The sequence below is a fragment of the Myotis myotis genome, unplaced genomic scaffold (assembly GCF_014108235.1).
Source record: "Myotis myotis isolate mMyoMyo1 unplaced genomic scaffold, mMyoMyo1.p scaffold_m19_p_47, whole genome shotgun sequence".
Taxonomy (NCBI): Eukaryota; Metazoa; Chordata; class Mammalia; order Chiroptera; family Vespertilionidae; genus Myotis; species Myotis myotis.
In genome coordinates, this window is record NW_023416354.1 from 1,130,276 (window position 1) to 1,152,743 (window position 22,468).

The 22,468-nt window shown below is 67.3% G+C and overlaps 3 protein-coding genes across 7 annotated transcripts in view; 1 reads left to right on the forward strand and 2 right to left on the reverse strand.

Moving 5' to 3' along the window:
- Window positions 1–1,346: 1,346 nt before the first annotated feature.
- On the reverse strand, window positions 1,347–15,818 carry ADORA2A (adenosine A2a receptor). 2 transcript variants are annotated; one of them, XM_036307436.1, is made up of 3 exons: window positions 15,672–15,818; window positions 8,352–8,926; window positions 1,347–2,968 (listed from the first exon to the last, which is right to left on the reverse strand). In XM_036307436.1, the coding sequence occupies exons 2-3, from the start codon at window positions 8,681–8,683 to the stop codon at window positions 2,062–2,064; spliced, it is 1,239 nt and encodes a 412-aa protein (XP_036163329.1). In that variant the 5' UTR covers window positions 8,684–8,926; window positions 15,672–15,818; the 3' UTR covers window positions 1,347–2,061. The 2 variants fall into 2 exon arrangements, with proteins under 2 accessions (XP_036163329.1, XP_036163330.1); XM_036307437.1 differs by lacking the exon at window positions 15,672–15,818 and adding an exon at window positions 9,177–9,316.
- Window positions 14,976–21,764, forward strand: LOC118655494 (basic proline-rich protein-like). Its single transcript, XM_036307369.1, has 3 exons — window positions 14,976–15,817; window positions 20,998–21,171; window positions 21,677–21,764. Exons 1-3 carry the CDS (start codon window positions 14,976–14,978, stop codon window positions 21,762–21,764), a joined length of 1,104 nt encoding a protein of 367 aa, XP_036163262.1.
- Window positions 20,095–22,468, reverse strand: part of SPECC1L (sperm antigen with calponin homology and coiled-coil domains 1 like) — a 55,308-nt gene continuing 52,934 nt past the window's right edge. For all 4 annotated transcript variants that reach the window (XM_036307405.1, XM_036307406.1, XM_036307407.1 and 1 more), the window contains one exon: window positions 20,095–22,301. In XM_036307405.1, coding sequence (XP_036163298.1) covers window positions 22,212–22,301 — 90 coding nt within the window. In that variant the 3' untranslated portion in view covers window positions 20,095–22,211. The remainder of the gene's footprint in view (window positions 22,302–22,468) is intronic.

Sequence of the window (22,468 nt, forward strand, 5' to 3'; positions counted from 1 at the left end):
CGAGCCCACAACCCGGGCCTGTGCCCTGACCGTGACCTCCTGGTTCATAGGTCAACGCTCAACCACTGAGCCACACTGGCCAGGGTATTGTCCATTGATTTCCAGAAAGAGTGGAAGGGAGGGAGGAGGGGGAGAGAGAGAGAAACGACAATGAGAGAGAAACACACCGATTGGCTGCCTCCCGAAAGCGCCCCTACAGGGGCTGGGGAACCTGCAACCCAGGTACATGCCTTTGACCAGGAATCAAACCTGAGACCCCTTGGTCCACAGGTGGACGCTGTAACCACTGAGCAACAGCCAGGGTTTAAGTTCCCTCCTGCCCCTTACTAGACCTGGGCAAGTGCTGACCCTCGGTTCCGAGGGGCAGCGTAGGCTCCCTGATCAGCCGTCCATCAAGGACGCTGCCTGAGGCGCCCGGGACGCCCCGACACTCCCTCCCTGGCCTCCCTGCCTGCGTGTGCCCGGCCCGCAGATGGAGCAGGTTGCTGGTGTCCCCTGGGCCGCGACCCTCACCCTCACTGAAGGACGGCCCCCCTCCTTAGGCCAGGAGCCCGGGGCAGGCAGAGCGAGCACAGGAAACACCTGCTCCCGATGCGTTTCCTGCTGGGAGGAGGAGGGGTGACCCCTGGGAAGGTGGTGTAGCCCCGCCCATCTCTTCCCCTCTCGATCTCTCGCTGCCTCTCAGCTGAGGGGCGAAGGGGGCACTGGGAGGGTGGGCATAGCTCTGAGAAGTAACACAAAGAGCTTCACTGGCCCTCGCTGGTGTGGCTCAGCGGATAGAGCGTCGGCCTGCGGACTGAAGGGTCCCGGGTACGATTCCGGTCAAGGGCACCTGCCTGGGTTGCGGGCTCCATCCCCAGTGAGGGGCGTGCAGGAGGCAGCCGATCCAGGATTCTCTCTCATCATGGATATTTCTCTCTCCCTCTCCCTTCCTCTCTGAAGTCAATAAAAACATATTTAAAAAACAAAGAGATCTTCTTTGAAGGACTTTAGGAAGGTGACGAGGGAGGGAGGAGCCTGGTCCCCACGCGGGGGGAGGGGTCAGCTGTGTGTGGACTGGGAGCAGCTGGGGTAAAGCCCCTCCTTCCACGCCCCCCCCACAGGGACCGACCCCCCCCCCCCAGGGACCCCGGTCTCAGGGCTGCACGTGGGCATCTGAACTCTGGTGCGACCAGGCAATCTGTCCCTCAGAGGCTGAGAGCCTGGGAGGCCCCCCGGGCAGGCAGGGTGTCTGTCTGTCTACACACACGCACACAGTCTCGCACACACAGCACACGCCTGTACGTGTGCGCCAGGCCACTGTGGAACGGGAGAGGAACTCAGACGCCATTCTCGTCGGGCAGGCTTAAAACACAACTGGCTCAATGTTTATTTTATCTCAGAAAAAGACATTCCCTTCGGAGGGACAGGCAGTGCGGGCCTCCACCTGGGCTGGCGGAGCCTCCCCGGCCCCCCACGCAGGCCGGCCCGGACCTCCCCCAGCCCCTGCCAGCTCCATCGCGACGCCCCGTCCTCGGCCCAGCTTCGTCGCCCCAGGAGATGGCTCTGGGCCATCCGGGGGGAGAGCCGCCCAGGGCTCCCGGGCCGACTCCTGGAGCCAGGTGAGCAGCAGGACTGACGACAGCGAGGGACAATAATAAAATAAACGGGGTATCTTCACGCTTAAAATTTTCTCCTGGAAAATAGAGTCAAACACCACTTCCAGGCACAGCAGCTCCCAAACCCTCGGAGAGTCCGGGGAGCGGGGGAGGCAGGGCCCCTCGGAGCCACGCCCCAGCCTCCGGGCCAGCGGCCTGCTCTGCAGAGACGAGGTGGCCCTTCGAGTGGGGACCAGACCCAAGACGCTCCGGTGCTGCGCTCCTGGCCGGCACAGGGTCTCCCCGCGTGAAACACCTGCTCTCGGACTCCAAACCCGCCTGCGGGGCCTCGGGCTGCGCCAGCCAGGCTACCCCCTGGGCCACGGGGAACCAGCCCGGGGAGGGAAGGTCTGGGCGCAGCCACACCCCCCCACCAGGAAGAGCAAGAGTCCCTTCCCGGGGGAAGGGCAAGCGCAGTGGCTCCTCAGGACACGCCTGCTCCGTCCCGGGCCAGGGGGCCCTCGAGGCCGGGGGAGTCCGGGCACGGCCCCCCGAGCTCGTGGCTGAGGAGCTCCACGTCGGGGAGGCCCGTGTCCCCAGGGAACCCGCAGGCACCCCGTCCACTCACCAGCCCCAGAGCCAAGCTGTTGGGCCGCCGCTCCGGGTGGGGGGCGCTGCCGTTGGCCAGCACCCCAGGGGGGTGGCCGTTGAGGCGCAGGCTGATCTGCTCCCCGTCATTGCCCTGAGCCGCCCCGGCCCGGGCGCTGGGGCCGCCCGCCTTGAAGGGCTCCCGCCGCCTCAGGATGTGGCTGCGGATGATCTTGCGGAAGGTCTGGCGGAACTCGCGGATGCGGTAGGCGTAGATGAAGGGGTTCACCACGGAGTTGGAGTGCGAGAGGATGATGGCCAGGTACATGAGCCAGGGCGGGGCGTGCTGGCACCCGGGGCAGAAGAAGGTGAAGCAGTTGACGATGTGCAGGGGCAGCCAGCAGAGGGCGAAGAGCCCCACGATGATGGCCAGCGACTTGGCGGCGTGCACCTCCTTCTGCAGCGTGGACCGCGTGCGCCCGCCCGGCAGCGGCTGGCTCTCCATCTGCTTCAGCTGCCGCCGCGCCGCCAGGAAGATGCGCAGGTAGATGCCCAGCATGAGCAGCAGGGGCACCAGGACGCAGGCGAAGAAGTTGTAGTAGACCATGTAGTTCATGGGCACCACGTCCTCGAAGAGGCAGGCCACCTGGCCCTCCCCGCAGACCTGCGAGCGGTTGCGGTCGTCGCGGGGCCAGCTGCAGCTGTTCCAGCCCAGCATGGGCGTCAGGCCGATGGCGAAGGACAGCACCCAGCAGACGGCGATGATGCCCTTGGCCCTGGCGCCCGTCACCAGGCCGTTGTACCTGCGGAGAGGAGACCAGCGTCAGGGACCCGCGCGCCACTTCCCGCCTCCTGCCTCAGGTTCCCCCCTGGAGGCCACGGGAGAGCAGCCCCCCCGCCCCCGCAAAGGCAACCACTGCACAGACGTCCAGGCGATGATCGACAGCATGACAAGTAGTCCTGGGACCGCATCGGTTTGGTCTGAGGAAATGAATAAGTGAGGACTGGGGGGCAGGGTGTCCAGGGGGCAGCCAGTGCCGCCCGGCCCCGCCCTGCCAGGCAACATGGGTGCCCAGCGCGGCCGGGTCCCAGGACGGGCTGGACAGCAGATTTTCGGGGTGAAATCTCCCATGGCTTCCTTGTGTTTTTTAAAAATATATTTTCATTGATTTCAGAGAAGAAGGTAGAAAGAGAGAGATAGAAACACGAGGGATGAGAGAGAATCATGGATCGGCTGCCTCCAGCACACCCCACACTGGGGATTGAGCCCGCAACCCGGGCCTGTGCCCTGACCGGGAATCGAACTGGGACCTCCTGGTTCACAGATCGACGCTCACCACTGAACCACACCGGCCGGGCCCCATGGCTTCAGTTTTGTCAGCTGATTCACATGAAGGAAACAAGTACCTGGTGGCCTCAGACCTCTCATCTGGCCCTCGTTTCCCAGGTGGGGAGACCGCGGCCCAGGGAGGGCAATGGACTTGCGGTGGCTGTTCCGGAATCCAGAGGCCACTCAGGCCAGGGCAAGTCAGTGGGTTCGGAAACGACACCCGTTCTGAACGCACACAGTCACCGCAGGGCCGCTCCCCGGGGCTCCCGGCCCCTCAGCGGGGGACGCGCCGTGTGTACCGAGAACCCAGCCTGCCCTGCTCTCGTGCTCTGGGGCCGCACATCCAAAGTCGCCGGCTGTTCCTGTCTTTCGGCTGCTGACTTCCACGCCCTGGCTCTGTGCCAGGCCCTGTTTCCGTCCGTCCGCCACGAATACTGTCCCACATAGCCACGTTGCGTGCGGGCTCCTTTCATGCTAACATTTTCCCGAGGAAAGTGTGTCCCTCCCTGGGCGCTGGCGCCAGTGCGCTCCCATCATTCTGCCTCTCTAGCCTCAGTTTCCTCATCTGTGAAATGGGACTAAGAGGCCGAGGCCTGAAGCACTGGCCCGCCCGGCAGGATGTAGGATCAGTGGGTGGAATCCCAGGGAGGCTGATGACAGCGAGGCTCCAGGCAAGAGCTTCTCGGCTGAGCTGCTCACGGGAGAAATGGGCCGCCCCAGGCGGTAGTGAGCTTCCGTCATTGGAGACAATCAAGCAGAAATGAGCCGTGATGGGGATGGTGTGGAGGGCCCTGGAGGCCACCTGCTTGGGGGATTTGCTCTTGGTTCTCCAGCAGCTGCCCGCCTGCTGCCCGCCTGCAGCAGAGGTAATGACAGAAGGGGAGCTGCTGGGAAGGGAGAGAGCCTCACGACAGCAGGCAGGAGTGAGCCTGGGATGCGGGCCCGGCCTGAGGCTCCGGGACACGGGCTGGACAGCTCTGGTCTGTCCACTGTGGCCGCAAAGGAAGCCCCTCGTGGGGACAGAGACAAACGGCATTGCCCGAGCAGAGCTGCTTCCGGAAGGGCCAGGGGGCGCGGGCCGGGGCAGTTCCACCCTTTTGTTCCTCAGGCTGTGTTAGTGCTCCAGGCGTTACTCATGTTTAAAACCACCAGGTTCATTCTGTTCCAAAGAAAGCCCTCGGCTTGAGGCCCTGGACCAGGTCCCAGGAGCTGAACAGCACTGGGCCCAAAGGGGACAACGGAACAGCACTGGGCCCAAAGGGGACAACGGGGCAGCACTGGGCCCAAAGGGGACAACGGGGCAGCACTGGGCCCAAAGGGGACAACGGAACAGCACTGGGCCCAAAGGGGACAACGGGGCAGCACTGGGCCCAAAGGGGACAACGGGGCAGCACTGGGCCCAAAGGGGACAACGGAGCAGCACTGGGCCCAAAGGGGAGAACAGAACAGCACTGGGCCCAAAGGGGAGAACAGAGCAGCACTGGGCCCAAAGGGGACAACGGAGCAGCACTGGGCCCTAAGGGGAGAACAGAACAGCACTGGGCCCAAAGGGGACAACGGAACAGCACTGGGCCCAAAGGGGACAACGGAACAGCACTGGGCCCTAAGGGGAGAACAGAACAGCACTGGGCCCAAAGGGGACAACGGAACAGCACTGGGCCCAAAGGGGACAACGGAACAGCACTGGGCCCAAAGGGGACAAAGGAGCAGCACTGGGCCCAAAGGGGACAACGGGGCAGCACTGGGCCCAAAGGGGAGAACAGAACAGCACTGGGCCCAAAGGGGACAACAGAACAGCACTGGGCCCAAAGGGGAGAACAGAGCAGCACTGGGCCCAAAGGGGACAACGGAACAGCACTGGGCCCTAAGGGGACAACGGAGCAGCACTGGGCCCTAAGGGGAGAACAGAACAGCACTGGGCCCTAAGGGGACAATGGAGCAGCACTGGGCCCTAAGGGGACAATGGAGCATCACTGGGCCCAAAGGGGACAACGGAACAGCACTGGGCCCAAAGGGGAGAACAGAACAGCACTGGGCCCTAAGGGGACAATGGAGCAGCACTGGGCCCTAAGGGGACAATGGAGCATCACTGGGCCCAAAGGGGACAACGGAACAGCACTGGGCCCAAAGGGGACAACGGAACAGCACTGGGCCCAAAGGGGACAACGGAGCAGCACTGGGCCCAAAGGGGACAACGGAGCAGCACTGGGCCCAAAGGGGAGAACAGAACAGCACTGGGCCCAAAGGGGACAAAGGAGCAGCACTGGGCCCAAAGGGGACAACGGAGCAGCACTGGGCCCAAAGGGGACAACGGAGCAGCACTGGGCCCAAAGGGGAGAACAGAACAGCACTGGGCCCAAAGGGGACAACGGAACAGCACTGGGCCCAAATGGGACAACGGAACAGCACTGGGCCCAAAGGGGACAACGGAACAGCACTGGGCCCAAAGGGGACAACGGAACAGCACTGGGCCCAAAGGGGACAACGGAACAGCACTGGGCCCAAAGGGGACAACGGAACAGCACTGGGCCCAAAGGGGACAATGGAACAGAATTTGGCCCAAAAGGGACAATGGAGCAGCACTGGGCCCTAAGGGGACAACGGAGCAGCACTGGGCCCAAAGGGGACAATGGAACAGAATTTGGCCCAAAGGGGACAATGGCTGAACCGAAGCCCCAACTGCCACAGCCCCTGGACTTAGAGCGTCACATGGTGGCCTCTTGGGGACCACCTGGGGGAGGAGTGATGGGACCACCCAGGGGAGGGAACCCAGAGGGGTCAGGAAGCGGGGCGGAGGACCCGCTGCCTCCATGGTCTCCCAGCTCACAGCTGCCCCTTCCTGGGGGCTTCGTTACCCACAGGGAGGGCTCACCCCAAGAGTACATCTGCCCTACACTGTGAGCCCTGGGCTGGCCCCGCCCACCCCTGCCTGCCTGCTCCGCCACCTCTGCTTGGTGGAGCCCACAGGCTCATTCCCCCGGCCTCTGCCCAGGAGGGTCACCCCAGCCCAGCGGCCACAGTGCCCACGGGGGTCAAAGGCAGCCGTGCGCTCTCTGCCCCAGGGGAAGGCGGAGCAGCCCCTCCTCACCTCTGTGGGCGCCAAGGACCAGGAGCCCCACCTGGGCCTTCGGCAGGCAGAGCGCAAAGGCCAAGGTGTGGGCGGAGCTAGGGCCTGTTCGGAAGGTGGTGGGAGTCGGAGGACATGGCGGCAGGTTCATGCTGCATCCAGGGCCCCTTCAGAACCCCCCGAAGCTCAAGAAACAGCCGAATCCCCCCCCCGGGGCTCACCACTCAGCCGCTCCCTGGACCCTCACCCCCTCTGTGAGCTCAGATCAGAGAGGCCTGTCCCTCTTACAGACGAGGACATGGCCCAGAGGGGGACAGCGGACTTTCCAGGGTCACACAGCACATCCCCTCCTCCTACCCCAGAAACCAGGAGCAGGAAAAGGCAGCCAGGGCCCTTCCGTGGCGACCACAGCCTCGCTCTCGCGCCTGCTGCTGCCCTTTGCGGGGGTGGGGGGTGGGGGGGGGTGTGAAAGTGCGGCTGGGCTTTCCCATCAGGCCCAGCCAGGCCCAGCCCACGTGCAGCCTGACCTGCAGTGGGAGCCAACACTCCGCTCTCCGTCCACCTGGGAGCCCACAGACCCGCCCTGGTCTGCAGCCACCCTCGCGGCCTGGACCTGCATGCTGCCCTGACTGAGGCCGGCCCTCTAGCTGGACCAGGGTCCTGGGCTCTCCTGGCGCAGCCTCCTGTTGTGCCACACGGCCAGTCCTCTCCTCATCTGAGCCGCGTGACGAGGCTGCCCGCTCTCCTCTGAGCTGGGGGACAGGAACGCTGAGCTGGGGCGGGCTCTGGGGGACCAGGGCCACCAGCTCCCCAAGGACGGAGTCGCAGTGGGTGGCAGGCCTGCTGGTTCCCAGGCCCCGGCCCAGCTGTGCTGCCCGCTCGCACGCTGTGTGGCCCCGAGCTGGCCTCTTCCCTGGGCCTCCGTTTCCCGTCCAGAAAAGAAGAGGAAATGACCGCTAAGGGCCCCCTTGGGCTCGACACTAACTTTCCATTTGCTCATCCAGCCGCTCCTCCTGCTCCCGCCGACGCCCCACCTGCTTGGGGCTGGGGTGCCCCCATCCTCCGAGACCTCCCCGGGAGCCAGGGGCAGGGAGGTGGCAGGAGGCCCCAGGCGGGAGGACACTTCCAGCCGCATCCCTGGCTGGGGAGATGGAGGCCACCCGTAAACGCAGCCTCCCGGAGTATTCCCTTGCACCCGCGACTGGAGTCCCTTCACAAAAGATTCACCGTAAAACCCCCTCCGCCAGCTCCCCCTCTCCCCCACGCACGGCTGGTTCCCCCAACACACACACTGGTGGCCCCAGGAGCACAGAATTTGCATAGAGGTTCATATGCAAATGACTCCTGCAGCCTCCGGCCAGTTACTTCCCCTCCGGGTCATTCTCCTCCTGTGCAGACTTCAGACCTGCCCCCCAGCAGCTGGCCGAGGAGCTGGCGGAGGGGGGCAGGCTTCTAGCTCAGATCCTGTGGTTTCCCGGGGTGCCCCCTCCCCGCCCCCACTGTGTGAGCACACTGCCCAGGCCTGGGCCACGCTCCCCTGCCACCAGCCGGAGCACGGCGGCCTCCTCCCCCGGGCGAGTCTGGGAAGGGCCAGGGTGCCCGGTGCCCACAGGGACCAGCTAGATTGGTACGCCGACGTGCCAAGCCCGGGCAGCCCCAGGGGGAGCTCCGTGGCCCTGTCACCTCCACACACTGACCCCACAGACAAAACCCCGACCGACCGTGGGTTCACCCCGACCACCGGCACCGGCCAGACCCGGGCCCGGCCGCCTCTGCGCCAGGCGCTCACCGGAGGGGGATGCGGATGGCGATGTAACGGTCAATGGCGATGGCCAGGAGGCTGAAGATGGAGCTCTGTGTGAGCACCAGCACGAAGCAGGCGAGGAAGAGGCAGCTGTGGCAGGCGGCGCAGAACCCGATGCTGATGGTGATGGCGAAGGGGATGGCCAGGACCCCCACGGCGATGTCGGCCGCCGCCAGCGACACCACGAAGAAGTTGGTGACGTTCTGCAGGTTGCTGTTGAGCCACACGGCCCAGCACACCAGCACGTTGCCCAGCACGGCCAGCACGGCGATGGCCAGCTCCACCACGATGTACACCGAGGAGTCCATGCCGGACATGGCTGCGGGCGCACGGGGGCGGCGAGCACGCGGGCCGGGCCAGCTCACGGTCCATCGCTGCAGCGCAGCCGGCGCCCAGGCCCCGCGCCCCCCGCCCCCACCCCCCGCAGGAGCCCCGAGCGCGCCTGGGGGGCTCCCTAAGGGCTTCTGCGAGGCTGACTCGGCGGTGTCTCCAGGAACCAGGCCGCCCCCGGGGGTTCCGGCGGCATCTCGCTCAGCTCGGCGTCAGGGTTCCCCCAGCACCTGCAGGGGAGAGACCTCGTGAGGGGCTGGGCCGCTGCAGGGGTGCGGGGGGCACCGCTGGATTCCCCCCAGAGGCCTCAGCCCAGGGAGCAGAACCTTTCAAAGTGAAGTCACACACGTTCGTCCCTCACCTGAGCTTCTCAAACCCATGGCAGCCTGTGAGTCCCTGGTCCCTGAGCTCGCTGCCCCCCTACAGCCACCCAGAGAGGCCCCCTCACCGCCCCCCACCCCCGCTCTCCCAGGCCCCCACCTTCCCTTTCAGCCGGCCTGGCACTCCCTCCCCGCACGGCCCAGGTCGGAGCAGCTGGAGGCCTGTGCTCCCTGGAAGGAGCGGGGCTGTCTGGTCCTGTACCCCCCGCGGCAGCTGAGCCCTCCTGCCGCCCCAGGGGGTGGAGCAGGCCCCCCCGGGAGCCGCCCCTGCAGCCCCCGCCCGCTGCCTGCACGTGGGGCGGGGCAGCAGCTCACCTCCCTCCTCCCACGCCCGCTCCCAACCTGCTCGGCTGCCTGGCGGTGCCGCGGTGGGCGCCTGGCAGAGATGGGGCCCAGCCAGGACGTGGGGGAGACTGTGGACAAGAAACGTGCGGAGGGTGGACCCGCAGAGCCTCGGGGCCATGTCAGCGCTCGCCCCTGATTCTAGGAGGAGGAAATAGAGTTCTGAAAGGGCTTCCCGGCGTCAGAAGGCCACGGCCATGTGAGGGTCACTGACCCCCGAAGCAGAGGCAGGGGGCTCGGTATCCCCAACCCAACGCCCAGTGGACCCCCTGAGCCAGTGCCTCTTCCCACCGCCTCTGTCTCAACCGGTCACACGTATGTAGGTTCGTGGGGTCCCCTCTATGCCAACCACCCCCCCTCCAGTCCCGGCTCCCCTGGGCCCAGGTGTGCACGGGCAGCGCCTGCCGCCGGCCCGGACAGGAGGCTGGAAGCCTGCAGGCCCCCGCACACGGGCCGAGGAGTCCCTCTCCTCCAGGAACCGCAGGATCCAGATGATGGACCATCACCGACCCACCGGCCACCCACCTGGCCACCCACCTGGCCACCCACCGGCCACCCACCTGGCCACCCACCTGGCCACCCACCGGCCACCCACCGGCCACCCACCGGCCAAAGCACGCCCCACATTTCTTAGGAGCTGAGGCCTGCTGCCCAGTCCCAGCCTTGGCCCCTGCCCTGGATGCCAGGCTGACTCCCAGCCCTCTGCCCAGCGGCCCCATGCCACCCTGCGTATCCCCTCCCCCCCGCAGTCCTCAGGGTCTCCCCCCCGCCCCTCTGCGTCTGGCTGCCGTGTTGAGCAGCACTGGTACCAACACCCTTCCTGCTGTCCACAGGCCCGGGGCCCCCACCCCAAGTCTCCCTGGAGGCCACAGATCCCCTGGCCCAGGCCAACGCTGCCAGGAGCTAAAAACACACCACACGCCCCTCCAGCTGGGCCCTAAAAGGCCGCCCTTTTGCACGGCGGGTCGCCCCCATCCTTCCCACAGCGGTCCTGCAGGCCCTTGCAGATGTGGCCAGAAGTGCCAGGCAAGGCTGGCCTGGCCCACGGACAACCTGGGCATCGCTGGACCAGGCTCTCCCAGCGTGAGCACAGCACAGAGCCGGAGGCTGGGGGGTGGGGGGAGAAGTGGGGGAGGCGGAGGCGGGAGGGACCACCAGGGCCCTGAGGGAAGGCCTGGGGGAGGAGGTGCCATGACTGTGACCTTTACTAGACGTTTGTGGTGTAAACGCTCTGATTAAGTCCAGTTATGGCGACTCCTACGTCACGGACAGGAACCAGCAGTCACTGCACACGGCCAGTCCGTCTGAGACGCGTCTCCAGCCCCACAGGCCCCGAACCCTGAGCTGTGGCAGGGGCTGCCTGCCTGGACAAAGGGCTGTACCCCAGCCCCCCGTAGCCCTCCGTGCAGCCTGGCGGCGTCGGGTCCTGTGTGTTCACTGTCCTGCGAACCCCATCTTACAGACGAGGAGCTGAGCTTCAAAGAGGCTCACGACCTCGCCCGGCCTCACCGTGAGCGTAACTGGGTGGAACTGGCCGGGAAACAGCAGCGGGGAGTTCCTGGGGCCTCCGGGCCCTCTCCCTCCCCTCCCTTCCCAGGCCCCCCGGCCGCAGGGGGGTCGGGGCGTGGGGAGGGGCTGGGTGGGCCATGTTGTGGCTCTGTCCGTCTAAGTCAGCCATGGGCAAACTACGGCCCGCGGACCAGATCCGGCCGTTTGAAATGAATAAAACGAAAAAAAAAAGACCATACCCTTTTATGTGATGATGTTTACTTTGAATATATATTAGTTCACACAAACACTCCATCCATGCTTTTGTTCCGGCCCTCCGGTCCAGTTTAAGAACCCATTGTGGCCCTCGAGTCAAAAAGTTTGCCCACCTCTGGTAAGTAATCCTCCAGCCTCTGCTCTAGCCGGGAGGAGAAAGTGAATATTAATCACGTATCATTTCCCCGCGATGGTCCCTCGCTGGGGCCGGCGCGGGGTCAGGCGCTGTCCCACGCACGCGGGAGGCACATGCCGGGGCACGTGCAGGAGCCTGGAAGGACCGCCCGTGGGAGGCGGCCGCGGCGTCCCGCCTTCCTCCTCGCCCTCGCTGGCCTGGCGGCTTTAATGAAAACTCCACTTCATCAAAACCCACATCTTTCCCGGCCCAATTCTGGCTCTTTGTGTGTCGGGCTAGCGAGGCTTTCTGTCCACAAGCCAGATGGTGGCTGTGCCCCCGGAGCCTGCTGGCCCCACACCTCTGACCTGGGGGCAGCTAAGGGCAGCCTGAGCCCCGCTGGCGACTCAGACCTGGCGCAGCCACACTGGGCCCGCTCCTGGGCTCCCGCGTCCCGGCCTCGGACTCCGGTGCCACCTTCTCCTCCCAGATGTTTCCCAAGCGCCTACTCAGCGCCAGGCAGCCGCCGGCCCCCGGGAGCCCTGTGCCACCTGCTGCTGAGCCTGGTGCCAGCAGGGCCCTGAGCCGACAGGAGGGGGCCTTGACGAAGGATTTGCCCCAAGAGAGTGTCCTGAGGGCCAGCGGCCACCCTGGCGATTGCCCAAGACACTGAGGATCGTCAAAGAGATAAAGAAAGGAATAGCGTTCATAACCAAGCCCGAGGACTACGGATGGGCGGGCAGAAATGAGACAGGTGTATGGACCACGAAACGTGACCCACGAAACAGCACCACGTCATCGTCTCACAGCGAGACGTTCATCTCAGAAGCGAAAGCTGGAGGGAGGGACGGAGGCAGAGAGCACGCGCTCCGGGGCAGGTGGGGTGTGACGGCCGCCCTGGGCAACTCACAGAACCTCACCAGGCGACGGAGTCCCCGGGAGAGTCGCGGGGCAGGGAAGGCAGGTCGAGGAGCAGCGACAGGGTCAGGGGGCTCCGTGGGAGGGTGCAGAGGGCAACAGGCAGTTCGGCTCCTGCTCCCAACCACAGCCACCTGCCGGCCCTGGCCCTGCCCTGACTCCCAGAACCCTAGGCCTGGGGGCCCCCTGACCCCTGACCCCCCTGGTCTTGGCAGGTGTGAGCAGCCACCAAGTACGGTCGCCTCTTTCCTCCCTCCCTCCCTGCAGGGCTGCTGGTGGCTCCAACTTCAGGAACTCGGTGCAGGCAGGGCCTGGTCCCCGGGCAGGCACCCAGGGGTGCCTCCTCCCCCACAGCCCCTTGGGTGTGTGGTGGCTGTGCTCAGCCCCAAGGGGCAGGATGTGGGCAGGAACAGGGCGGGCATTCAGCCCCCTGCACGGAGCCTGGCCTCCGAGGAGACGCCCCATCGTCAGCCCTCAGGGCGCAGGGCCTCCCCAGCTCCCTTCTCCCCACTGGGCACCCAGAGTCCCCCCAACCCCCCATGTCCAGGCCAGATGCCAGAGAGGCTGCAGGCCCCCTCGTCCCAGCCTGAGGTGGCCACTCACCCCGTCCCTGGCTGCCTCACCTGACACCCTCTCCGAGGGGCCAGTCCTCAGCACAGGGTGCTGGGTGCCCACCCTGTAGCGGGAGGAGCCCAGACGGGGCCCCACCCATGGTCCACCCCTGAGACCCTTCGCCTCTGTGTGGCCGGGGGCGGGGGTGGGCGCACACCTAGGCCTCCCTAGAAGGAACTAAGGGCAGGGTGATGGGCCCTGTGGTGCCTGGAGAGGAGCCGGGGGGGGGGGGCGGGGGGGGCTAGCAGAGCCTGGGCTGTGGGAGGGGCAGTGCCAAGTGCCGCCTGGCCCACTCCACGGACCCTCGAACCCCACTCAGTCTGCAGAGGCCACTTGGGAGCCAGACAGCAGCCCTGAGGGCCGAGGGCGGAGACCCCAGCCCAGACCCCGAGGCTCTCACCACGTGATGCTCCCGCCCGCCCCCCCCGCCCCCCACGGTGACCGCTGGGCTGCCGACATGGGGAGGTGGGAGCCCAGCCCCTGCCGGCCATCCTGCCCAGGCCGGTCCGCAGGGGTGTGGGCCCAAAGGGGCCTGGCCGGCTTCTCCGAGCAGGGGCGTCGCTGGCCTGCGAGGACAGGGAAGGGGGGGCGTCCAGGCAGAGAACACGGCCGTGTGGCAGGGAAGGCCTGGGGGCCGGGGAAGCTGGGCCCCTTCCCTGGGGAGGGGGAGGCTGCCCTTCCCTCCGCCCAGACCCCTGTCCCCGCAGGCTCCATGGCTGCCAAGCCCGGGCCTTCCCTGGACTGTGGGCTGGGGACCTCCCACCACTCACCGCCCCTCCCCACGCAGGGCCCCCGCCCGGCCCAGAGAGCAGGCTCCTGAGGGCTCCGCTCCCACCCAGCCCCAGCTCCTGCTCATCTCCTTCCCCCGCCATCGCCAACCTGCCTGAGGCCGAGCACCCACCGCCCCGGGCACCCACTGCCCAGCAGCCCTCCCTCCGGTGGCCGCCGGCGCTTCCCCGGCCCAGACCCCTTCCCGGGGGCGAGGACGCATCCCTTTTGGTAACTGGGCACCTGACTCTGCGGTCAACTCAGCACCCCGACCCCCCCCAAACCTCTCCCCACCCGTCCTCCACGCCCGCAGTCGGTCTGGCCACCCCCCCCCTCCGGCGCACACCTTCCAGCGTCGTCGGAACTGATGCTGACAAGCCAGGCGACAAGCCAGGCGCCTAGGTCGGCGGGTCGGCGTTTCCAGCTCCTCCGGGCGACGGTCCCTGCAGACCCTCCGACCACGGTCTACGCCCGCGACCGCGAACCTTCTGAGCTCCGCGTGTCCGCATTTTGAAAAACCCTAACTGAACTCTGGTGCCGTGTCACACATAGAAATGTTTTGATCTTTGCAACCACAGTAAAGCAAAGACTTACATGTTTGATATTTATTTTATATATTTAAACGCCATTTAACAAAGAAAAATCAACCAAAAAAATGAGTTCGCGTGTCGTAGGTTCGCCATCACTGGTCTACACAGCGGGCACTGTCCGGACCACCAGGGACCCTGAACTTCGCGGGGTGCCAGGCCCTGACGCCACAGGTCCCTCTGGCAGCGGCCCTTGTGGCGTCCCCTGACCCCATGGGGCTCACAGCCCCTCCGCGGGCCCAGGGCAAGCACAGCCCCTGCCCCTGGTCTGCCCGCTGCCCCTGCCCCCGCGGCCGTGCCCAGCTCTCCCTCCGCCTGGCGAGGCTGCTCCTGAGAAGACGGGATGGGGGGGGCAGTGACCCCGTCAGGCCCGAACCCAGGGGGGGGCGGCGAGCTCTCGGGTCCACTGGTTGTCCTTGGAGCAGCCATTGTCCTTGAGGGGCTCCCGGGCTGCAGGACCAGGAGGGGGGGGACCTGCCCTTCAGGGGCCAGAACCAGGGAGGTCGCACACCAGTCCCCAGGGGGCACCAGGCCGGCAGCCCCAGACCCCGCACCCTCCCGGCCCCTGTGCCCAGAGCTCCTGTCCGCCCGGAGCCGACAGGACAGCTCTGGGGTCAGAGGTGACAGTCTGGGGGCGCGGAGGTGACAGACTGGGGGCGCAGAGGTGACAGACTGAGGTGCAGCTTGGGCTGCACAGCAGGGGCCAGGGGAGCTCAGGACCCCGGGTGGACGGGCCTGGGGAGGGGGGACCCCCTCCCCGCTTCTGGCTTCTCCCCCGCTGGCCCCAGACCCGATGTGGGAGCCCCGACCCCCATCGCAGTCGGGGGAGTGGAAGGGAAGCGGGGCCGCGCCGGGACTCAGCGGGCTCTGCCCCGCGCCCACCGCCGCCAGCCCCCCTCCGCCGGGCAGCGCCCAGGGCGCGCCCCCACCCGCCCGCCCCCGGCCCCTCCTGGACCCCGAAGTCCGGTCCCCGCCACCCCGTTCACGGGACGGGCCCGCGCTCCGCTTTCTCGCCGCCCCGGGCGTGCGGGGTGCCCGGCGGGTGCCCACGGCGCCCCCTCCGACAGCGCCGCCTCCCGAGGCCCCGGTCCCGCGTCCCGCCCGCCGGCCCCGAGCCGCGCTCTGCGCCCCCAGCCCCGGCCGGGCGCCCGGACGGACCGAGGGCGGCTCCCCGTCACCCGCGGGTCCGGACGCCGACCCGGTGCCTCGCCGCCCGGGGCCCGCGCCCGTCCGCCCGCCCCCGCCGCGCACCGTCCCGACAGTCGGGGCGCCCGAGGGCTCAGGGTGTGCGACCCGCAGCCGCCCGCCCCCGCCACCCGGACCCCAGCCCGCGGGCTCCCTCCCGGCGGCGGGTGGGGAGGTCGGAGCGGCGGGCACCCAAGTGGGAGGGACCGGAGCCGCCGGCCCTGCCCCCGCCGCCCGCGACCCTCGGACCCCGGACCCCGGACCCGGACCCGGACCCCGGACCCCGGACCCGGACCCGGCTGACCTGCCGCTGCGCGCCGCTCCGCTGTCTCGGCTGCCGCTCGGCTCCGGCTCCGGCTCCGGCTCCGGCCGCGCCGCTCACGGGCGCCCCCTGCAGGCGTCTCCGAGGCTGCGCTGTCCCCGCCCCGCCCGCCGCGCGGGGAAACCGAGGCCCCAATCGCGGGGGGACTGGGGGGCGGTGCCGCCGCCCGAAAGCCCGGCGATGCCACAGGGGAGCCCGGCCTGCTCCCCGGGGCGCCGTCGGCTCCGCCAGCGCCACACGCGCGCCCCTGCGACGTGTCTCGGCCCCAGACGCCCCGCCCCGCCCGGAGGCCCCCGCTCTCCCCCTGGAGGCCCCGCAGTCCTGCTGGCGGGGTGCCTGTGCCATCCCCTCCCAGTGCCCGCTCCTCCGACACCCTTCCGTGGCCTGGAGGCCGCCCCGCCTCCCCGCCCAGCTCGGGGCCTCGGGACGCCCCCGCCTGCCCCCCAGCCTGGCCCTCGCTCCCCGAATATCGTTGGGCTGGGGTGTAAGTGGGGGTGGCCCCTCGGCTCAGAGGATGCCTCTGGCCCCCGTTTCCAAGGGCCCCTCCGCGCTCAGGTCCCGGAGCAAAGGGCGGGGAGTCACTTTCTGCTCCGATCGCGACCCTGGGGCCAGGAGAGGTGCCCCCCCCCCCCCCAATCCCCACCCCGGCGCCCCCTGCAAGCCCCAGGCCCATGTCCTGGAGACTGCAAATCGCAACAACCTCACATCCGGCCCCAGCCCAGCGAGCAAGGGACGACCTTTGACCCTCGCCTCTGGAGACTGGAGTGGCGGAGGCACCAGCTGCGCGCGGGTGGCCCAGGGCTGCAGGACGCTGCACTGACTGTCCTGGGCGACAGGGTCCCAGGGAGAGGCCAGGGCGGAGGGGCCTGCCCAGGGCCGCTGGACCCCAGGCCTGAGGCCAGGGGGTGTCCCTGCACAGCAGCTGGGAGGAGCCAGCAGGTGGGAAGTGGGGTGCAGGTGCTTGGCCGCACATCTGGAGCCGGAGCCTGGACTGTGCCCACCACTTGCCCTGACTCCTGGCAGCCTTGGTCCCCTGGCAGCTCCCGGGCTGTGCCTGGCGCCTGTGCCCATGGGGCCAGGTCGCCCTCCATGAATGTCCTGTGGGTCCTCCCTCTGAGGCAGGGGAGGGGTGAGGAGGGCAAACGGGGAGAAGCCAGGGCCCCAACACACCTGGTGGGGCGAGGCGCCTGACAGTGTTCTCATGGGGACTGCCCTGTGACCTCCAGCCTGGCCCTGTCCCAACTCCCCCCCCCCCCCCCATCGAGGCCTTTGTGGAGTCCCAGCTGCATATACCACCCCCCACACCCTCCATTGAGGGGGATGGGGGACCGCAGGAGCCACCCCTATCTCCTCAGGCTCTTGCTCACCCCGTGAGGGAGCACCCCAGCCCCGGGTGGGGACACTGCCCTGCGTTGGCTGGGCTGCCTGTGTGGGCTCCCCCGGCCTCGCCTCCCCTGTAACGTGGGCTGTCTTGCTTCTGCCCTGCACCTCCTGAGCCAGCGTCAGGCCGGGGGGTACCGGCTGGGGGCCCTGCTGCTGGGACTCCGAGCAGGATAAACGCCAACCGGGGGACAGCCCCCTGCCCCCTGATTGGGCCCATAGTCATTCAAGTCCTAACTCAACAAGCAGGCGAGGCGCAGCGTGTCGCGTCACCGGGGGCCCGGAAGGGGCCATGGGGGCTCATGGGGCAGAGACCCGGCCAACCTCAGGGTCACTCTTGTCCCCCCCCCCCCCCCACATGGGCCCAGTGATGCTCTCCCTGCCATTTTCATTCTGGGGCCCAATGCCCTTCCCACCCAGACCACCTCGCGTGTGGCCAGGCCACACCTGCCCCACACTGGCCATTCCCCACCCTCGGGGCCAGAGTGCCAAAGCCCTCAGCGTTCCCCCCTGGGGCCCAGCGGACAGCCCTCCACATCGGTGTGGGTTCCCCAGGCCTGGGCAGCTGTGTCCTCGCGCCAGAGTGGCCCCAGAACCCGTGTCCCCGGGAGGGAGAGCCAGGCCCCGCCCCATAGGGAAGGGGCTGCTCCCATGGTCCTCTGTTGTCCGTCACACACCTGGTCCAGGCCTCCGGTGTAGCCATTGCCCAGGGATCCTCCGGCTCAGTGGTGCCAGGAAGCAGACACACGTGGACGTGGGCACAGTTGACTGACACCTGCTCCGGGCTCTCCTGGGAGACCCCCTGCTGCTGCGCCCCCCAGAGCCTGAGAGGCCGCACCCTGGCACGGAGCCTTGAGGTCACTTCCTCGACCTTGGTCTTGCTGCACTCTCGCCAGCCCTGTGCCCCGTCCTGAGAGGCGGACAGAGACCCTGTGCAGGGGTCTTCACCTGGGCCAGACTCTCAGGAGAGAGGGAGCCCCGATGGTGGGGACACAGGCCTGCTGCCCCTCGGTGGGCACGGGATGCCCCTACACGGCTCCAGCGGCCCCAGCCCAGGCTCTGAAGGCTGTGGGCACCCGCCCTTCCGCCCAGGCCAGGCTCCTGGGGCCAGGCGGGACCAGCTGGGCTCCCCGCCCCCTCCCCACCGGGGCCTTTGTTCCTGGCCAGGATGCACCTGGGTGGCCTCTGGCCCCGGATTGTTTGCTGCAGGGCCAGCTGGGCCGCCTCCTGGAGAAAGAAATGCCAGACCCAGGACCAAGCTTGGGTGGGTGCTGACCAACTTCTCCAAAGGGGAGGGGCCCCGGGCACTTCCTGGGGCTCCGGGATTGAGGAAGTGGGGGGCTCGCAGGGGGGGCTGTCCAGACTAAGGCAGCCCCGAGAAGGCGACTCACCCCCTAGACGCTCCCCAGCGCCCAGCCTCAGGAGCAAGGCCACCCCCAGCCCCGCCCAGGGAAGATGCTCCAGCCCATCCTGGCTTCGGGGCTCAAACAGCAGACCCACTAGGAACCCCGAGCCCCAGGCGAATCTGACGCATCCATCCACAGAGATGGGAGACTGAGGCCAGGGGCGTGGCCTAGCCTGGGCTGTGTGGGGGGCAGGGACAGCCCTGTGCGTGCTGGGGCCTCTACTCAACACCCGAAGGGTGGCCCTGAGCAGGAGCCCCGACACCACTGGCAGCAGCCGCCACCCTCAGGCCCACCCCCCCTGCACCCCTACCCCAGGCCCCACCCCATCCACTTCAGAGAGCAGGGGGGTGGGAGCAGAGTCCAGCAGGAGACCCCTTCTCGGGGTTCCCCTATTGCAGAGGTGGGAACAGCCCTGACCTGTCACCGATGTTGGTGGCAGACCTGTGTGGCTGGCGGGTGAGGCCGGGGTCAGCGCTGGCTGTGTGCCACCAGGACACAGTGCGCGCCCAGTCCGAGGCGATGGACAGGGTGTGGGGTCCTTTCTGGATCTCTCTCCGCCCTGAGGAATGCCTTCCTGCTTTTACTCACCAAAGCCATGGCCCAAAAAGGTTCTAGATCTAGAACCTTCCCTAAGTCAAGGTTAAAAGGATTCCCTTCCCACAAGTGCTGCCCTGGGACGGGCAGAGTGTCAGGCTGAAGGAAGTGGAGCCCTGGGTCAGCTCTGCCGGGAGCCAGGTGACCTGTCGCCCGAGGGCACCACCGCCTCTGAGGCCAGGAAGTCATCCAACAGGAAGGTGTTTGGGGGGCACCCCCACCCGAGGGGCATCAGCTACGCCAGCCAGTGCTGCCCCCACTGCCCGGGTGCAGGCGAGGTCCCCTCTGCCGCTGCCACCGGGTCCACTCCGTGCAGGGCCAGCAGTTTGGCTGCGCACACCAAGTGCACACGAGCTCCTGGTCGCAGCCACAGCCTGGCCCGGGGGGTGGCGAGGAGCCAGAGCCCTGCGGTCCTGGCTTGGTGCCCCCACTCCCAGCCCCAACCCCAGGATGGGGGCGCTGTGTTCTGGAGTCAGGCCACCTCGGGCTCAACAGCACTGTCACCCCCCAACTCAGGTGGTGGGGTTTGGGCCTCCGGATGGACCCCCGACTCTGGGGAGGGGGTGCAGGCCCAGGAAGGGTGCCCCGGGTCACCATGCAGTGTGGGAGGCGGCTCACACGCACGTGTGACATGTGACATGTGCACCGTGCCAAGATGCTGTGCCGTTCCCGGCTGTGCTCACGGATCCATAATCATTCCACGCAAGATGCAGGAGAAAAAGGCCTGACTGGTTGGGTGCCCCTGGGGGTATAATCGTCGATCTCTAGGTTTCTCTCTGAGGCGGGGGCCCCCATCTTACAGGACAGCTTGGTGCTCCTGGGGTCTCAGGACCTGACTTACCTGGGCAGGCCCCACCTTGGGCCTGGGCATCGGCCAAGGCCGTGGCTGTGCAGCGCAGCCCAGGGTGCGACCTGCCCCAGCTTCTCCCAGGTCCCCTCTCAGCCAGTCCCAGGAGGCGGCCGGGGTCCCTCCCACGTGAGGTCAGAGGGCAGCAGGAGGTTGTGCACTAGGACAGCCCAGCCGGACGTGTTTCAACAACTTTAATACATTTAAGAGCATTTAATACAACAAAGTAAAAGCATCGCCAGCGCCAGCCCTGGCCCCTCGCGGGGATGCTCATGATCGGAAGGAACCGAGGCAACCGGCTTTCTGGAAGCTTCTTGTGACGTGCCGCTGGGCTACGGCACCTGAGGGTCACGCTTAGGCGTGTGACCACCCAGAACCACTCTGTGATAGGATCCTATTGGAAAAAAGCACGAAGTCACGCTTCTGGAATCTTCTGCAGACCCACGTGCAGATGTGGGCAGCCCGGCCAGGTGCCCCTGCATGACCTGTTGTCAGGGAGACGGTGGACCCCTAGACAGGCGGGCCTGGGGCCAACTCTCCTCTTGGCCACCCTCTGCCTTCCCACTGGCCCCAGGGCATGACCTGGATGTGGCCGGCCATGTGTGCACAGCCCATCAGCAGGTGCTGCCTGAGCTGCCAGGGCCGGCTCACCCGGCTGGGAAGGGGCAGGTGTGAACTGCAGACCAAGAAAGTCTCCTCTTCGTTGGACTAGAGGCTCCCCCAATGTCATGAATAACAACGCGCAGGCTGCAGTCGGACACGGGTGCCCACAGGCCCGTGAGGGAAGGGGAAGACCCAGGTGGGTGGTAAAGGCCCCGCGGCAGCGCCTGTCCACAGAGCCACCAGGAGCAGCACCGGCGGGAGGACGGGCGGGAGGCGCCCACTCAGGGCTGTGTGTCCGCGGGGCTGGGCTCTGCGCCCCGGCTTCTCCTTTCTTAGCCCAATGGGGGCGTCTTACAGAAAGCCCCCCAGGCAGCAGCCAAGCAGCCAGGGCAGGAGACTCACAGCCACCTGTGACCCGGCCAGCGAGCCGCACACACGCCCAGCTGCTCCGTCACCATCACTCTCTTCTCGGCTACAGACACGCCCCGCTCCTGGTCGAGAGCGTGCTCGAATGCAGACCCGGGCCCGCTGGCCGGCGGGTGGCCTTCCGTGTGCCCCTCCTGGCAGCGTGGCTGGGGCAGCGAGCCTGCTTCCCCTGCGACTTCCCAGGTGCTAACGGGTGCATCCGACCCCGGCTCCTGCGCCCGTGCTCGTGAGACCTGGGCTCCCCGTCCCAGGAAGGACCGAGTCCCCCCAGAGTCGCGCCAACAGGACAGAATGCCCGGGGGAGCAAGGCTTTGGTTCAAACTGCAGAAGGGGGGTCGCAAGGCTGCCTGTGGCCTGGGACGTGACCGCGTTGCCCGGCCAGGGCCTGGGCCTCCGGGCGGCAGCTCCCCTCGCAGGAGTTAAGGCACTTCCTCCCGTTCCACCCAGGAGGCTGCACGCAGGCAGCGCGGAGTGACCACCTTCCGCCGCCCGGGCCCCTGCGAGCCGTCCCGTTTTCTCCTGCCGCGTCCACCTTCGTTCCGCTGTCGCCACGCTGACGTCCAGTTTGTGCTTCATCTCCAGGCTTAGGAAACCAGGTAACCTTGGTGCTAACACAACAGGAGCTACTTTCCCTCGATATTGCTCATGGGAAAAAAACCACATTTTTTAACTAGAGAATTCCTTACGATCAGGTCTTTTAAGTCACAGCTGAGTTTCCACGCCCCTTCAAGGCCGGAGGAGCGGTTGTCTCCCGCATCGGGGGCCCGGCGGCAGCAGAGGGCGGGGGAGCCCGACTTCATCACCGCCGGCTCCGTCTGAGAACTGCACGGTGCTGGCGGGACAGCCCTGCGCCCCGCTGCTGGGCGACACCCCTGGAAACCAAGCCCACGTCAAGCGGGGCCCACTCGGTGCCGGAGCAGGAAGCTGCCCTGGGGGCAGAGCTGGCGGAAGCTTTACCCCGGAGCTGCCCTCCCCGTGCAGCTGTGCACGCGCCTCGGTTTACACGCCCAGCCTCACAGCTCAGCGTTCTCTTCCGGGGAAACTCAGCGCCGACGGGCATGCGTGGCGTCTGGGCCCACGCTGACTGCTGACGGGACAGGCCAAGGGGAGGAGCCTGCTTGGAGTCTGGCCACCCAGGCCCGAGTTCTCCCGCCCCGGAGGCCTGGGCTGCAGGCTCGCACGCTGGGGCCGCCTGGAGTTGCTGAAAGCTTCATGGGCGTAGCGAATGGTGCTGGTGGCGCCTGTGGCCGGGGCCGTCGGGGGTGCTCAGGTCTCGAAGTACTTGTAGATCGCCGTCACGTACAGCATCACGTTCTGCCAATCGGGCCGCTCGGTTCGCACCATCTCATTAATGTCCTGGCAGAGAAGGGAAGGCCTGGTTAGAGTTCCCTGGCACCTCTCGGGCTGGGCAGGCCTCGGAGGCCTCTGGGCTAAGCCCATCACCCCTCAGAGGCTGGACGCCTGCTCCCTTTCTACCAGGGGCCCGGGACGCGGCGCCCACAGGCATCTCCCTTCACGAGGAA

Excerpts from the sequence above, each read along its gene's own strand:
- ADORA2A (XM_036307436.1), bottom strand. The coding sequence starts at position 8,683 with ATGTCCGGCATGGACTCCTCGGTGTACATCGTGGTGGAGCTGGCCATC. Across the intron at positions 2,969-8,351 it reads GCCATCCGCATCCCCCTCCG|GTACAACGGCCTGGTGACGG; the intron begins GTGAGCGCCTGG and ends TCCTCTCCGCAG.
- LOC118655494 (XM_036307369.1), top strand. The coding sequence starts at position 14,976 with ATGTGGGAGCCCCGACCCCCATCGCAGTCGGGGGAGTGGAAGGGAAGC. Across the intron at positions 15,818-20,997 it reads CGCCGCGCGGGGAAACCGAG|ACACGCCCCGCTCCTGGTCG; the intron begins GCCCCAATCGCG and ends TCTCGGCTACAG. Across the intron at positions 21,172-21,676 it reads CGGCTCCTGCGCCCGTGCTC|GCCGGAGGAGCGGTTGTCTC; the intron begins GTGAGACCTGGG and ends CGCCCCTTCAAG.